At 45.1% G+C, this 17,451-nt stretch overlaps 1 protein-coding gene across 4 annotated transcripts in view; it reads left to right on the forward strand.

Annotated features, from left to right (window-relative positions):
* Positions 1-16,606, forward strand: part of Fech (ferrochelatase) — a 54,689-nt gene extending 38,083 nt beyond the window's left edge. Inside the window, exon 10 of one of the 4 annotated variants that reach the window (XM_060377170.1) lies at positions 16,107-16,589. In XM_060377170.1, the coding sequence (XP_060233153.1) occupies positions 16,107-16,346 (240 nt within the window). In that variant the 3' untranslated portion in view covers positions 16,347-16,589. Of the gene's footprint in view, positions 1-16,106 lie in introns of all 4 variants that reach the window. The other 3 variants (XM_060377173.1, XM_060377172.1, XM_060377171.1) reach the window with 3 other exon arrangements.
* Positions 16,607-17,451: the final 845 nt, after the last annotated feature.

The raw sequence follows: 17,451 nt of genomic DNA on the forward strand, positions 1-17,451 counted from the left end.
CTGATCTTTCTTTCCTTCCTAGGTTCATTGTGCTTGTGTGTGTGTGTATGTGTGTGCATCTGAAGGTGGTGGGGCTAGGATGGAGGGCAGAATAAAGGTATCTCCATTTTGAAAGAAGAGAGCATAGCTTTTATTTTAAAATCCTAATGGGGTTTTCAGTAGTGAAGGAGTAATGTTTATAGGAGGAAGCAGTGTGCCAGAGAATTTTATATTATCGTTACTTCATTTATCAAAATTCTTAGCATAAGCTTCTATTATTGCTCTCTCTCTCTCTCTCTCTCTCTCTCTCTCTCTCTCTCTCTCTCTCTGTGTGTGTATTTGGTTTTGTTATACAGCCAAGGCTAGCCTCAAACTTGTGATTCTCCTGCCTCAGCCTCATGAATGCTGAGACTGCAGGTGTACATCACATCTAGCTGTTCATTTTTATGTTTAAAAACCTCTACTGTCTCCTGACAGCATTGAAGGCAGTTGGTGTATTTCTGGTCTTTCTGGGTTTTATTCCATTATGGTTTTTTTTTTTTTTTTTCTTTTTTAAATTTGGGGCTTACTAGATATCAACTAGATGGAAGAAGGAAAGCCCATGGCATTAGGCAGAGCTCCTGGCTCTGCTCTTGAGTAAGATTCTCAGTCACTGGAGAGCTTCTTGGTTGCCTTCAGCCCTTGGGACTGTGAAGGATGGCATAGTGTCCCCTGAGATCCAACCTGGCCACTCAGAACAACATCACAGTGCAGGATCAAACCCACATTCTTCCTGGAAAGGTCCGGGAACACCGGAATAACACATAAAGGATAGTAATCAAGTATCTATTCCCCCAGCTCACAGCTATTTCCAATGTCACTTTAGGGATAAGTCGTCCTCTGCAGAGTGTTTCCAGTGAGCTGTCCCCTTGGCTCTTCTGTACAGGGAAGCTATGGGTAGACACCTCCACTTGTATCCTTAGATATAAGTATCAGATGAACCAGGGAACCACAAACAGCCCATGTGTGTGAAGTACAGAGACAGTCTCATCTCACATCCACATGATGAGAGTTCTGTTTGGGGCCAGCAGGTCTCTCTGAGGAGCTTCACCTTTGCCTCATCATCTCCAGGCTTATCAGGAGCAAGTGTGTGTCTGTGTCAAAGTGTGCTCTAAAAAATGCCCTTGGAAATGGAAGCTTCATCACTCTTATTACATGGGACCTAGGTTTGGTGGGTGAAGGGATTTATACAAAGATGTCACTAACATAATCTTTCTCTAGGCTGGGAAGACAGTTCAGTTGGTAAAGTACTTCCTTTTCAAGCATAAGGACCTCTGTGATACCAAGACCCCATGTGAAAAGCTGGGCATGGTGGTGTTGGCTTCTAAGCCCAGTCCTGGGGAAGCCAGGAGAGGTAGATTCCTGGGGTCTGTTGGCCTGCCACCCCAGGTCCAGGTCCTAGTGTGAGACCTTGTCTCAAAAACAAAGAAGCAGCAGCACCTAAGGTTGACTTAAGGCCTGTATGTATGCATGCACATGCGCACACACACACACACACACACACACACACACACACACACATACACACACACACACACACGGATAAACATGCATACACACACACACACACACACACATACACACACACACACACACGGATAAACATGCACACACACACACACACACACACACACATACACACACACACACACGGATAAACATGCATACACACACACACACACACACACACATACACACACACACACGGATAAACATGCATACACACACACACACACACACACACACATACACACACACACACACACGGATAAACATACACACACACACACACACAAACATAACCCCCCACACCCCTACACAACCATGTGCAAACACAGACACACAAAGAACCTTTCTCCAACACACATGTGACTTAGCAAGCTTGTTGATATATAGATTTTGCACTTTGGCAGGAATGTCACAGAATAATTGCCAGGCTTACACTTGCTGAATATTATCTGACTTTTTATTTCTGTGTCAAATACCCAAGAGAATTAGCTCCTAGGAGGGATATCTATTTTAGTTCACAGTTGCAGAGGGGCTGGCTCCCTCACCAAGAGTTTTAGATAAAGCAGACTGTCATGGTGGGAAAGCAGGCTGTTTACCTCATGACAATTAGATATCAAAAGACAGAGACTAGATGAGGCTAAGCAGAACTCACCTTCTAGTTTCAGGACCTCTCCAAATAACAGCAAGTCATCAGTACAAAAGGATTCAAGGGAGACTCATCCTTAAATCCTGACACTGACAGAAAATGGGTTCCAGGGGGTCAGGGACCTTCTAGTCCCAGAGGCTGTGTTAACGGTAAGGAACATGGGGAAGATGGGCTCTGGCTGGAGCAGGTGCCTTCCTACCAAGTGGCCTTTCTGTTCCTCTTAATGGGAGTGTGGTTTGTGGTCCTACCAGCCAGAAGCGAAGGAAGCTAAATCCCCATGCTGATAGACATAGCTACAATGAAGCTCTAGGTGGGGCCAGCTGTATCCAGGCCCACACCTAAATGAGCCCGTCAGCATCCTGAAGGCAAACCCATTTCCCACCCTGCCTTTGTTCCCTGGGGCAACTGTGATAAAGAACCACAAAGTTCGTGGTTTAAACCAGCCTATGTTTGTTCCACGCAGTTTGGGAGACTGGAAATATTTTTTTCATTAACTTATTTAAATGTGTTACAGCCTGATTGCAGCCCCTTCACTCCTCTTCTCCCAATCCCATTCTCAGGCCTGTCTTCCCTTACTACCCTGTTTCCTTCTCAGAAAAGAGGAGGTCCTGCATGCTTACCAACCCACCCTTGGACAGCAGGAGTAAGCACATCCTTTCCCACTGAGGCTAGACAAGGCAGCCTGAGGTATTAGTTACCTTCTTGTTGCTGTGATAAAAGACCATGACCAAGATAACATATAGAAAGGAGGACTCATTTGCACTTGTGCGTCCAGAGGGATAAACTCTATCGTGGTGGAAAAGCATTAATTATAGCAAGCAGCAGGCTGGAGCTGGATGGTGAGGACTCACAGCTTGACTGGAAAGCAGGAGGCAGAGCGCAAACAAGGAATGGTGTGTGGCTTTAAACTCTTAACCGTATGCCAGTGAGCTGGGCATGGTGGCACATGCCTGTAATCCTACCACTCAGGGAGGCAGAGGCAGGTAGATCTCTGTGAGTTCAAGGCCTTCCTGGTCTACAAAGCAAGTTGTGATAGCCAAGGATACACAGAGAAACCCTGTCTCCAAATAACAAACAAACAAACCAAAACCAAAAGAAAGTATGTCCAGTGACACTTCCTCCAGCAAGGCTACATTTCCTAAACCTCCCCAGAGAGAGCCACCAACTGAAGAAGACTAAGTTTTCAAACATCTGAGCCTGTGGGGGACATTCTCATTCAAGCCACCACACCTTCCTTGCCTCCTACAATTCTGATGCCTCCAGGTGTTCCTGGCCTTGTAGCTACATCACTCTGGCTTCTCCCTTCATCTCTACATGGCCATCTCTGGTTTGTGTTGTTCCCTTATTAAATTCCCGTAAGTTCCCACCTACATAATCCAGTGTGACCCTGTAGAAAGGAAATCAGACAGGTTTCAGCCATGGGGTTCTGGCTATAAGATGTGCATAGATGTCATTCTCCATAGTTCAGAGATGGGGAGCCAGAGTCCTGAAAGCCATGGTGACTTGCTCTAATTACAGCTGAAGCTTGAGGAGTTGGGCTTGCTTTCCGGGTTCTGTGGAATGTAGGCCTCTGCTGGTTACCACCAATCGTGGTCCCAAGACCCTTTCTACACATTAAAGATATCACGGATCCTTCTGGATGAGGAATGGGAGCCTTCCAGAGTCTGAAAAAAGTGTGAGGATAGTCCCGGGAAAAGCCAGAGAGGGTGCCTGGGTTGGGAAAGGAGGAGCCTGATGAATCCATCCTAACCAGTGGCATCAGATCCCTCACCCCTCCTCATGCCTTCCATCTTCCCTTTCCCATCCCTAGCCCCTACTAAGACTGCTCCTCTCAGCGTCTGTGGAATATGTAGAGGCAGCAATTAGAGCCATTTCTCAGCCTTCCAGCCACCCTGCCCCATGCCTTCACCGGGCAAAGCCTCTTCCTCCGCATCAGCAATAGCACAGTTCATATGTATTCCTGAGACCAGGCTTCCAAAATAGCACAGGAAAATTTTTAATTTTTTTCAAAATCAGGTGTGTTTTCCTAGGGATTACTGTAAAAAAAAAAAAAAAAATCTTCCAGGAGATTGCATTTCACCTCTGACAAAGAGAGAGATGATAGAATCCCTGAGTGAGCAAACAGGAAGGAACCATTTAATCTGCTCTCTTGTATCTAAACATCATGTTCCTAAAATACAGAAGTCACAGACTAGTACGTACTTTTTTGTTTCTGCTTTTGTGGGTTTTTTGGTTTTTGTTTTTGGTTTTTTGTTTGTTTGTTTGTTTTTTGTTTTGTTTTGGTTTGGTTTTGGTTTGTTTGTTTGCTTGTTTGTTTGAGACAGGGTTTCTCTATGTAGCCTTGGCTGTCCTGAACTCCCTTTGTAAACCATGCTGGCCTCCAACTCACAGAGATTCACCTGTCTCTGCCTCCCGAGTGCTGGGATTAAAGGCATGTACCACCACACCGGCAACTAGTAAGTCTTCAATGTAGAAGCGTGTCCTGGAACCTGGATAGTACCTGTACAGAGGACCACCCCCTCCTCCCCCCAAAAAGGAAAAGAAAAACAAGCGCACAAATGGAGGGCAGGGAATTTTGAGAGGTGAAATGATTTTTTTAAGGTCATATAGAGCTAATCTTTGTATGCTAAAGATTCCGTAGATTTTTATTTCTTTTGATACAGTTCAAAAGAAATATTCAGAGCACCTTTTGAAAAATATTATTACTGCCATCAGGATGTAAAGGAAATAAAATTATTATTTTATGTGTATGAAGTTTTTTTCTTCAAGTACATCTGTGCACCACTTGTATACCTGGTGCAGAAACCAAAAGGGATTATCAGATCCCCTGGAGCTGGAGTTACAGACAGTTGTGAGCCACCACGTGAGTGCTGGGAATTGAACCTAGGTCCTCTGGAAGAGCAGCCAGTGCTCTTAATTGCTAAGTCATTTCTCTAGCCTCTCAGGGTACATTTTTATTAGATATCATAATGCTACTTTCTCAGGCACAGTTACCAATATAGCCATTGTTTCAGTGACATAAAATGGAGCAAAGTTGAAAGGAGAAGGCTGGAGGTACAGAGCCATAAGATTGTTTTTCCACTGCAACACCTACAGTGGGGACTTAGGTTTCAGACTTTGCTCACCCCTGGCAAAGACATGTGTTCGCTCGCATACTCAGTCTCCACGAAGAACTTTTTCTCACACAGACCATTTGACAAAATTCTTACAGCCCATCTGCATCTCACCTAGGGATCTAGATACACTAAAGTATTTCTTTTAAGAAACAAAACAAAACTTGACATCATGATGAAAAATAAGAGTTCGCCCTGTTTAGCTCTCCAGCTATTCGAATAGTATGGCTCATCAATTCAGAAGTTATGTGGCCTTTGCCCTGGGAGCATGTGTGCTAGGTATTAAGGACAATTGAGGGATAATCTGTGTAGTTCGGGTAGGGGACATCTGTTCAGCAGAGTAAGATTTAGCCACCCCCATACACACACACACACACATACACACACACACACACACATACACACACACATGCATACATATACATACACATATACACACATAAATATATATATCAAGTTCTCATCCTAAGGCTGGCTTCAAACTCTGTGTAATAGTATGACCTTGACGTTCAGATCACCCTGCCTCTGCCTCCCAAGTGCTGAGATTACAGGTATGCTCCAACATGCCCAGAATATACAGCCCTAAACGCTAAATCCGAGGCCAGACAAGCTACATCCCCAAATCCTCATTGTTCTTAGGGCTCGCTTGAGCCTCTGCTTCTCAGCCTGTCACTAAAGGCTCTGGTGGCCTAGGGGAAACGTATGTGGTCATCCCAAAACCTTCTATGCGTGTCCATAACAAGCTCAACCACAAGGCAAACCTTCCGGCAACTTTGGTTTCCTGGTGGTGGAGGGATAGCAGAATATGTGTACACACGTGCTAGTGTGCACAAGAGGGCAAAGAGGGGAAGGAAAACAGCTTATAAATCACTTCTTGCAAATCCTTCCATTTTGAGCCAGTTGCAAACTAATTTCTCTGCTTTTCTCAAGCTTTGATTTATGTATTGGGCTCCTGGGGTTTGTGTCCCATCTTCTGGCTGGAGGTTTGGATTTAGCCGGGTGCTCCATAAAAATGTGAGCTGATTTGCATGCTCCGTGCTGATTGAGCTGCATTCTTTATAGGATCATTTTTAGATGGATTGTCTCTGTGGGCCTCTGTTCTTTTGTTTGCTCGGGTTCAGGGGTTACATCAAAAGCCTCTGGGCCTGCTGCCTGATGTGACCTTTGAACCCCAAAGGGCACAAGATCAGGAGGCTATAAAACAAGGCACAAACACTAAAGGTGTCATTCTGATGGTCCTCAAAGGACAGGAGTTTAAGGCTTGGTCACATGACTCAGAATACGGGCCAGCAAGCAGGGAGCCAGGATCAGCACATCTTAACCTCAATTTATATCCAGGGAGATGTAGAGAAGCCTTTGGGACTAGACCCTGGGTGAATTGCTAAATATGCTGGCTGTGTCTTTGTATGGCCATATTTGATTAAAAAAAAAAAAAAGTCCAGTAAAGCTCAGACTAAACCTGTAGTCTGTGAGGTGTTGGTTTCACTGGGCATAAGCAGTTTCATTTTTCTATCTGATGCAGTGAGCAGCACCAAGACAGCCAAAGTTACAAGGAGGGTTTATGTGTGACCATCATAAACCCTCATAGGTTCAGGCTCACAGGAAGGACAATGGAGCAAAGCTGAAACCTGAGATCCTTGGCCATTGTGGCTTGGAAGAGCTCTATATTTGCTGCTGTCCTTTCTTTCTTTCTTTCTTTCTTTCTTTCTTTCTTTCTTTCTTTCTTTCTTTCTTTCTTTCTTTCTTTCTTTCTTTTCTTTCTTTCTTTCTTTCTTTCTTTCTTTCTTTCTTTCCCTCCCTCCCTCCCTCCCTCCCTCCCTCCCTCCCTCCCTCCCTCCCTTCCTTCCTTCTTTCTTTCTGTCTTTCTCTCTTCCTTTCGTTCTTCCTTCTTAAAGGGGGAAGAAGTGCTGGCTGTGAGTCAAACCTCCAAAGAGCATGTCATTAGAAAGGGAAGATCTATTTTGAATAATGATAAAAATCTCCTTGAGCCTGGCTAGCACTACAGAGCCAATGAAAACAAAGCTGTGGCGAGGCCGCGGAGGCTTGCAAGGACTGAGGTAGAACAGGGAAAACATAGACTTCGGATCTTTTACATCAAATAAACAATCCAGAATATTCCCAAACTATAAATGAATGTCTACTGATTTATGCCGAGGTTTCCAAGGTCTTTCAAAAATGCATTGTGAGGACATTTGCACTCCCTGGTGGTACGGAAAATGGTCCATGGCAGCAGAAGGGAGCAAAGTGGAACCAAGCTGAAAGCCTTCAGCTACAAATAATCTGTGGAGAAGAAAAAAAAAGAAATCCCATACACAGGAGGATCTGATGTGGGGGAGGGATGGCCTTGGAGAGAAGAAAGAGACCACTGTGGATTGCACTAGAGTCCCATGTGGGGTGGCTTGGACACATCTGTCCCCAGGGGCTACTCACATGTCCAACCCAAGTGGAAGGGAAAAGGCTTTTTTAAAAAAGATGTATTTTATATGTATGTATGTGTTTCCATGTGTCTCTGTGTGTGCATCTGTCTGAGTGTCTACTACATTTTTGCCAGGCCACAGAGGCCAGAAGAGGGTTGGGGTGCCCTGGAGCTGAAATTATGGGTGGTTGTAAGCCACTGGGCATGGGCACTGAGATGAGATAGAGACAGGTAGGGATCTGAGCTTTCCCGAGGAAAAAAACGATCCCCTTCACTGGAAACTTAGGCCTGAAGCTGTGGTCTGAAGGCTGTAGCAAGGCCCAGTACAAAGTCACGCACTTTAGGCAAAACGCTTGAGGGTCACTGCAACTGGAGAGTAAGGATAAGGCAGTCTGGGGAGGGATGGAAGAGGGAATGGCAGATGGGGGAGTCTGACTCAGAGGAAGGTGGCTGGCTGCTCCTTCTCAAGGGAGGTTGCAAATATGAGGCCAGAACACAGAAGGACCCCTGCTTCTGGGTGACTGGGTTTTATGTAGTGTAGGCCCTCAGCATTCAGAATCAGCTCCCAAGAAGGTCTGAGCACGTGTGTGGCCTGTTTTAAAGGAGGGGGCTGGTATATGGGTTGCCTGCTGGTTTCCAGTGTTTGATAAGCTTGTGGATTGGTGGCATTGCTATAGAGATGTGCTCAAGCCTCCTAACATCCCTAATTACCTTCTTATCTTGTGTCCAAGCAATTGAGGGACCCTACCTGAATATTTAAAGTCTGCTTGGATTTGAGCCGGTGGTCATTTGGGTCCTTGGCCACTTTGTAGAAGGAAGGTTGAGCCCAAGACAGGATATCTTCATATGTGAAAGCCTTGGCTGTCAGCACCCCAGTGCCTTGTAGGAGAGAAATTAACAGAAAACATTTATGGGGGGAGCGCAGATCAGAGTTCTTAGAGGACAGGTTTTATGCAGCAGAGTAGAGATCCTCTTCTTCAGGAATCTAAAGAGCTGGATTGTCCATCCAACGGTTTATAATACCCTGCCTGCATTCTCCACTCATCTGAATTCACTTACTTTTGAAAAACTAGGTTAATCCTGTCATTTCTAGAAAGTCTTCCTGGACCAGTCTAGCCCAGAAGAGTCTTTCCTTTGGCTCCTGTAGAGTGCCACTCATTTGGCATAATTTGTTTGACTTCCTCCTGTTAACCAAACAGCATGCACTGTGCATATGCATTTATATATTGAGATATCTACAGCAATGTCTAAACTCCCTCCCCAGCTAAATTACAAACTGTCTTTCCTCCCATTCATCTCCTTCACTGAAAATATTTCTTGCTTAATCAGTGTATTGACTTCTTGGGAACATTGCTCATCTTCTTTTGATGGACATTCATTTTATCAGAAGTTTAGTTGGAGAACAGTGATTTAAAAATGCCCCTGAACCCCCACAATGCCAAGTTCCATGAGGCTGTGACTGTATAGACCATCTACACCAATTTCATCACAGTCACTTGTACACATCAGAACAAGACAGTTCACAGGTTGCTTTGGGCAGGAGAGATGGGGACCAGCCCAAGAGAATTCGGTTTTGAGGGGTGAGAAAGTTGAGGTGGTCTGAGTAAAGCTATTAGATCACCAGCAGAAATTCTAATGAAAGTTGTCTGAATTAGAACACTGACTTAAGGGTTCCATAAAAACTTCTAAGTGGCTGGACTGTGGAGCAGGCTTGGGGTCATAGGTCTCTATGATAAGGCAGATTAGCACCTGATTCTTGTGGTCTGTAAATCTTAATACCTAATTAACTGAATAGGAAATCTGATTGGCTAAACTGGGTACCAGGTGTCCACCATGGGGCGGTAGGAGTATGAGTGATAAGCCTGGCTACAAAAAGCCTACCCCCTTTGTATTTGTGGGGTATTTCTCAGGAGTAAGACAACTGTGTGTTTGGCAGACATTCCCCAAAGTGACTGGAATAATTCCTTGTGTCATTACCATATCAAACCCCACCGTCGTTGTTTATTTTGAGTTCTGTGAATTCTTTAAAAGCAGAGATGATCAATTTTTTTTTGGAAACACTAAGTATTAACCTAGTCTCTTGTTTTCTATTTTTTATGATGCTTTGACATGATGGGGCCTTGCGGACCCAGGGAGGAATAGCCCCTGCCAGGCTTAGCACATACTAGAGATACCAAGCAATTTATCTGCAAGAATGCCTTTGATATGATAACCAGCCGACCTCAGGTTTCCACCCTCATCCACTACCCTTTCATCACATTCAAGCAGCTCTGACAACTCGCTCCAGCCCTGAACCACCTAGGGAAGGTAGAACTAGGCGACCAGACCACTCCTTTAAGCCAGTGTCCACCAAGGTTCTTCCATCTATTCCTAACTATGCTCAGCGACAACACTGTCTCAGACACCCTAGTCCCCACAGCAAACACTTATGCTCTGTTTGTTTGTTTGTTTTTCTTTCCTTCTTCTACCTCCAGAACCACCCTAGTGTTTCCTTGTGTGGCTCCTTCTCTTGGGAACGATAAGCAATAAACTAGCACACACATCCTTCTTTCTGTTTTGACATGGTGAATGTCAGTCTGACCTAGGATTTGCTATATAGCCAAGGATGACCTTGAACTTCTTCTGATCTTTCAGCTTCTCTTCCCTGAGAGCACCGTCACACTCCGTTTTACAGTGTTAGCTATGAAACCCAGGGCCTCATACATGCAAGTTAGGCAAGCACTCCTCTTAACAACTGAGGTACATTCTCAGCCTGTGGACTAGCTTTTCAGTGGTCATGTCCTAAGTTTTTTCAGCCTCACTCTACCTGAATACAAGCAGAATTCCAGGTTTACTTTAAAGACCCAACACCTGACACAGAACCTACCATATAGAAGGCAGGTGATAAATACTGGCTGAATGAAATAAGTGATGGAGGAAATGAATGGATGATGGGATGTGTTGATGGATGGATGGATGGATGGATCTTTGAGAACTTAGTAGGCAAAGGATGTGATGTTATGTACTTGACCCAACCCTGGATGTTGGGTGCTTGTGCCTCATCCCACACTCCTTCCTCTCTTATAAAAACAACCATGGACAATGACAGTAGCATAATAGAAAAAGGGAACCATGTGACTCCCTGAAGACTCAAGACAGAGAAAAAGTGGGAGTTGTACATTCCTGCTTTTGTGAGAGCCCTTCATCGTGTTTGCAAATAGAAATGACGAATAGGTGTGTTCAGACTCTTCTGTCACCACACCAGTACTTTCTCTAGTCCTCTCTACACATTAACACAGTGTGAAAAGATGAGCAACAAAGAACTCTCCCTTCTAGCCAAAACGAGGGGAAATTGACAAACTCAATACTGGTTCATTAGACCTGTAGATGAATTATGGAACTTGGAGGGAAATCATGCTTGGCACACACGTAATGAACCTAGGATCTCCAGTGATGGATGGATGGATGGATGGATGGATGGATGGATGGATGGATGGATGGAGGTGAACATTAATCTACTCTCACTGGCCCGATGATGCCATTTTTAACCAAAGGTAAACTTCACCCAGAAGCCAGTCTGGAGACAGCAGCAGTAATGGGGATTGAGGCTGCCAAAGGAGGAATGTGGGGCCAGAGTCCAGAATCCTAACAGTCCGTGCTGACATGGGTTCATTTAAATGCTCTGTTTAGCTCTTTCTTGAATTAAAACAAGACAGGGCTAAAACTTTAATCAATCCAGTTCAGCCGCCACACTCAGGCACGAGCAGGGAATAAAATGAAGGTCACAAGAGAAGTCCAGGAGAGAGGAGTTGACAGTCTGTGCAGATGAATGGGGTTATGCCAAATGGCCCTGGAGATGAAAAGGAGGCTGGAGCTGTAGTTCATTTAGAACCAGAATGGCCACCTCTCCACAGCTGGTGCCAGCTTCCTGATCCCCGTGTTTCCTGGGGGTTGGGAGTAGGAGTGAGATATATGTGTGTTTACCTGCCAGAATACAAAAACAGGTACGAGGCTGTCACAAAGGAAAAACTCTTGAACATCCATCAGTTAGAGACTTGTATGGGTTAGTTCATGACTGATGTCTGCAAAGAGTTCATTTAAAATGAGTTTAAATGTCCCTTTGCATAATAGGTTCCTTGGTTTCAATTCTTGAGCTCTGGGAAGGGGTGGGGTTTAAATCTAGTCGTGTCCTTAAGATGTATCGAGGGGACAAACATAGGAGAAGATATTATAGGCATGGATCTGAGTCCAGAGGGTACTCAGTCCAATGGGATTCCCAGGAGTCCTGTATTGGTAGTGATAGAAGAGAGACAGTCAGGGGCATAGGAGAAGAAGAGGGAGGTAGGGTAGGATTGGGAGGGGATTGGGGAGGGAGCTACAGCTGGGATACAAAGTGAATAAGTCTGTTAAGGAGAAAGGAACGCCCCAAGAATAGAAGTGGCCTAGAGAGCTGGTGCAGGTCCAAGGCTCAAGAGTGTCATGACCTTTTTATGTCATCTACCCATCATTGCTTTCTGGTGTTGGAGACCATGGAACTTTTTTGCACACACTCTGTTTTGTTACATGTAGCCTAAGCTGGGGTGTAAAGGGTGCTCCAGTCTTCCTCTAACACTGGTTTCTTTTATACATTAGTCTTAATGCCTTGCCTCTTCCCGCATATCCTAAAATCCTGGTCCAAAAGGAGCGAAGGGGTCCAGAGATTAAGCTTCTCCTCTGAGGCTTTCTTTGCATCCTGTAGGCAACTTCAACAGGATCTAGAGAAGGTAACTGCTGGCTCTGTGCCATGTGCTCAAAGGTCAGCAGAGAAAGGGGTGCTAGCCAACAACCACAGAGACCGGGGGACATATCAGCTATGTCCCCGTGAACTCAGCTCCAACACTCTCTCCAACTGGACAACCTATGCTCACTGCCTTGACTCCTCAGAGTCCTGTGGGACTTAGACACAAACCCAAAGAAAGATGAGTGTTAATGATGGCTGCCTCCATGCTTCCCGCCCAGACAGCCTGCTCCCTGGGACCTTGGTCTCCTGCCTCCTCTCTGCTCCTCACAGGCACTGCCACACTGGCCCCCTTACAGATCTTACATACCAACCCACCTGGCTTTCTTCAGGCCTTTGTACTTGGTGTTCTCACTTCCTGAGATGCTCTGTGCTGAAATCTGCTCCTGGCTCCCGTCCCACTTCACTTGTCAGTGTCCAGAAAGGCCGTCCCCAACCTTATTTAAAGAGACACTGCCATCCCTCATTTGTCCTGTTTAATTTGTCTTCCGAGAACTCGCCACCACTGATGGTATGTATGCCTGTATGAATGTATGTATGTGTGTGTGTGCATGTGCGTGCATGTGAGGGTATGTGTGCTAATACAATGTAAATACGTTATAAATACCTGTTATTTTACTTAAGTAATAATGGTAAGTCAAATTTTGCACATACTCATTTAAATGTTACACCACCCCCCCACACACACACAAAGTTTTGGATTCCCAGTTGGTTGGTTTTATAGATACGGGTCATTCAGTGGCCTTAAGTTGCAGTGAGGGGACAGACATGAGGGCAGGTGTTCCAGGCATGGATCTGAGTCCAGAGAGCACCAGCGGGGATTCCTAGAACGGAATCGTACTCGTACTCGGTCACTGTGCGCCCCCACAGTGCTGCTCCACAGGAGCCCCGCCTAGGTGTTTTCTAGTCACCGCTGTAGGCAGACTGCTCAGCACAGTCTGTCTTAGGATCTTCGGAAGACAGACCTGTCCCGCACAGCCCTCTTAGGGTCGTGTGAAAGGGTTTAGGAAACCCGGCTTCTGCCTGCCCTCTTCGGCTTCTGCTGCATCCTCTGCTTTAGAGCCCTTTATTTCCTTCTCTCCTTCGCCACTGCCTCAGTCCAGAGCAACTTTATCTAGCCTGAGGCAGAGTGGTCTGACTCACACCGATCATGTATTCTTCCAAATCTATTATTTATGCCTAAGCCGTTCGCCCGGAGTCCTCCAGCCCGGAGGCTCCTTACGCTCAAATGCCAGGCTGTGAAGCAGCAAGATCTCCTCCTCTGAACGCTGTGGTCTCTGCTGGGCTTCCAGAACCCTGTTTTGTAATTTAGAAGGGAAAGCTTGATTCTTTTTTATTGCATTTTGCGATGTCATCACTTCCTTAAAGCAGGAAGTATAAATATCCCCGAAGCCGCCTAAGGGCGAAGGAGGGAGGGGTTGGCGGGTCAAAAATACTATCTGCCCTGCACTTTGTAGTGAAGAATCTCCCACCAAGCGCTGCCATCTGAATGCCCTTAGTGAAACCTCTTTAAAAGCATTTCTAATGGGCGCCGCAGCATTAACAAGTTAAAAAAGAAGGAGCTCAGCGTTGCTGGGGGTGGAGGCCCTGCAGACACCGCTGAGCTCGGTCGTTTGCCCCGTGTTCCTGGAGAGCAGCCTGCCCACAGGGAAATAAGAGCGATGGAGCAGTCCGTCCTCCCGGGATAATGCGGTGGTAATCCCCCTGGTAATTATCCGTGGGGAACGTGTGCTCTCTGAGTACGAGCCAGAAGAGCAAAGGGAAACATGCGTCTAGCTCGGCGATAATTACGGAATTATTTGGAAACAAGACAATGAAGGACAGGAAACTTGTTATCAAGCGGAGGATCATCTGGTGGGGCCTTGGGCTCCACGGAGCTTGTGTAAGCGCTTCCACAGCCTCAGACTTTGGCGGCATCATACGGTGGCTTGTTCCTTGCCCATGTCACAAACCGAAGTGGGTGCTCGAGAAAAGGGGTTTATTTCCTTCCCCTTGTCACTCAGGGACCGCGTTTCTGCACCTCGAGGCTCCACCGTTCCTTTTCTCCATCTGGCAGTGGCTGGGGAAAGAGAAGGAGGACATGCAGGGACATTTTCCAGAACCAGAACTGCAGGTCTGGAGACAGTGGTCCTTCCACTTACCTCATCAGAGCAAGAAGCCACTCGTTGGTCACACCTAGGAAGTTAGTTTCACTGGAGCTAGTCTAGGGGGAAGAGGGAGCAGCCTGGCGAAGGTATGGCAGCGGTGGACTGACACAGTGCTAACATGATACACGTGACGGCTATGTCGACACATGGGGAGTTATATATTAAATACATTAAGGGGCAGAACACAGCACTAACTGGAGCTGTTAACCAACAACCTTGTAATCACAGTCACATCTATTGAGCAACTCAGAAGGGATCTGATATTATTTCAGACTTGGTCATTGTTTGGTTATTTTTGTTTTTCCTCCTGTGAGAGGAAAATATTGGTATATGTGGGGGGTGTAAAATCATTGGACTGAGGGTGGGGTTGGGAGGGAGTAAGGGAGCAGGGATATAGCTGGGTTACAGAGTTAATAAAATGTAAATAATAATAATAATAATAATAATAATAAATCATTGGACTGGTGGTTGAATTCTAGATTAATTTAGTTTTTTGAGTTTTTTTTCATAAAAATATGAATGCTCATTTGTGATCCAATGGACGAACCTGAAGGAAATGAAGCAGAAAATTTACATAAACTCATACATACATACTTACATACATACATACAATACTGTATGGTTCCACCTTCATGTAGTGTCTTCGACAGTCAAATTCACAGGGGCAGACTAGAGCAGTGGTTGCAGGGGCTGGGGTAGGCTGGGAGCTTTTCTCCCTTTTGGGAAGTGTTGAAAGGGCTCATATTTCCAGCTCTGAAATTAAGAAGTCTTGGGATTCTAGCATGGTACTGATGCATACGTCAATTACTTTGATTGTGGTAACCATTGTGTAATGCACATATAAATGTCACATTATACACATTCAATATATTTAATCTTTACTGTCAATGAAATCTATATTTAAGCTTTTACTTATTTATTTTGTGTGTATGTGTGTGGGAGGCATGCTGAGGCATGTTAGTGGAGGTTAGAGGTCAGCTCTTGTGAGCTATTTCCTTTCTGCCACCTTGTGGGATCTGGGTTCAAATATAGGTTATTGGGCCTTCCCACTGAGCTATCCATCCAGCCCTATCAGTTAAACATTTTAGACAAACAAAAAAAATTAAAATAAATGTCATGTTAATGTGAAAAACATATTTTTCTGAAATTCTTATCATAAAATTATGCCTCTTGTTGTATAAAAATTAGAAATAAAAACATATTACTATGTAGCTCATTGATGTCCACCTCGCTTTGCTGATTTTCCCCAAAAAGCATATGCTCATACATTTGAGATCTTATACTATCTACCATTTGTAGCCAGCAAGTTCTGTTTAAGCCTGCCCTAACAGGCCTTTCTCCTTGCCTCTGAGATGGCTTTACTACGCCTTCACGATACTCCGTGTTAGTGATCCAGCACAGTCTAAACCATGGCTGGCCTTGTCTCCATATTGTACTGATCTAACCTGCTCTCTGATGTCTCTTACAAGCATCTCAAACTGCATTTCTGATTGCTTTTTAGGATGAAGTCCTTAACAAAGGATTGGCACAGCAGGCAGCAAGAGCTTCTCAAGGCTGCTGGAGGGCCAGGCTGCTGCAGGGCCAGGCTGCTGCAGGGCCAGGCTGCTGCAGGGCCAGGCTGCTGCAGGGCCAGGCTGCTGCAGGGCCAGGCTGCTGCAGGGGAGGCCGCGTCCTTTACATTCCTCTCACTCCACCTCAGTGCTGTCTGCTGCCATCGATATTTCTTTCTCTTTTTTACTAACTTGGTGAGAAGGAAGCTCTATCTGGTGACTTTACATTTAATTTCTCTGATTATTTCCTGTGACTAGACGGTTTCTTATATGTACTTGCCATACATGTATATCTCCTGCTTTGTAAATTACCCATTCATAACCTTAACACGTTTATATATTTTTTCTATTTCTGTCACTTATTGATTTGCAGAGATGCCCCACATAGTAAGAATATTAACCTTTTGCCTGTCAGGTGTGTGGCTAATATTTTCTCAGTCTATTGTTTGCTTCTACCTATTTATTTATTTTTACATCTAGATGTTTAAATCCTTTGTGTGATCTGTTAGTCTCCTCATTGACTACCTATGTTATTTTATGCTTTCAGTACATGGGTCTGATAAATGTTTAGCTGCATTTTCTGATAGTTTTCTCCCTATCGAGGTATTATAATTTTTGTATGCTTAGAGTTTATTTCCTCTTATGATATGAGATGAGGACTTAGGTATTTCCCACCACCAGGATGCACAGTCCAGTGACTCTGTCCTCTCCACTGACAGAGGAGGCCTCCATCATGACTGACAAATGGGTGCCTGGTAATGCAGAATTTACAATCTGAAAGCTAGAAGTAACCACTTCTTGCTGACTACCTAGAGCTCCCACTGAAATAGAATGTGATGGATTCCACCTCTATTAGAAGCTGTGTTAATCTCTGAAACAGCCAATGAGAGCTTTGGTGACTAATAAGAAGGAAAAGAGACAATGGATGTCAAGGCGATTACCATCTTCTTTAAGAAAGTGCTAATGAGGATGCAGCCGGTGCCGACCACCTCGGAACTAGGAACTGGGAGTGTTTCGAGTCTGTCCATTTACCTTGTCCTAGTTCATAACTGTGTCTCTGCTCATACCTCACAGGTGCCCCTAACCCACTCAGGGCTTATAAATATAGGGATTTTATAAACCGATTTATTTTTCTGGGACTGGGTATACGTATAGGTTTAAATGGTAACAAAAACAAGGAATAGGAACTAAATTGGGGCATTGTCCAGAAGTTTGAGGCTGGCCTCCCCATCTCCAGAGGAGAGACAGAGCCGGTGAGACAACGGAGTGGACTGGAGTGGTTTTCTGAGGTTCTGC

The sequence above is a fragment of the Meriones unguiculatus genome, chromosome 2 (genome assembly GCF_030254825.1).
Source record: "Meriones unguiculatus strain TT.TT164.6M chromosome 2, Bangor_MerUng_6.1, whole genome shotgun sequence".
NCBI classification, from domain to species: domain Eukaryota; kingdom Metazoa; phylum Chordata; class Mammalia; order Rodentia; family Muridae; genus Meriones; species Meriones unguiculatus.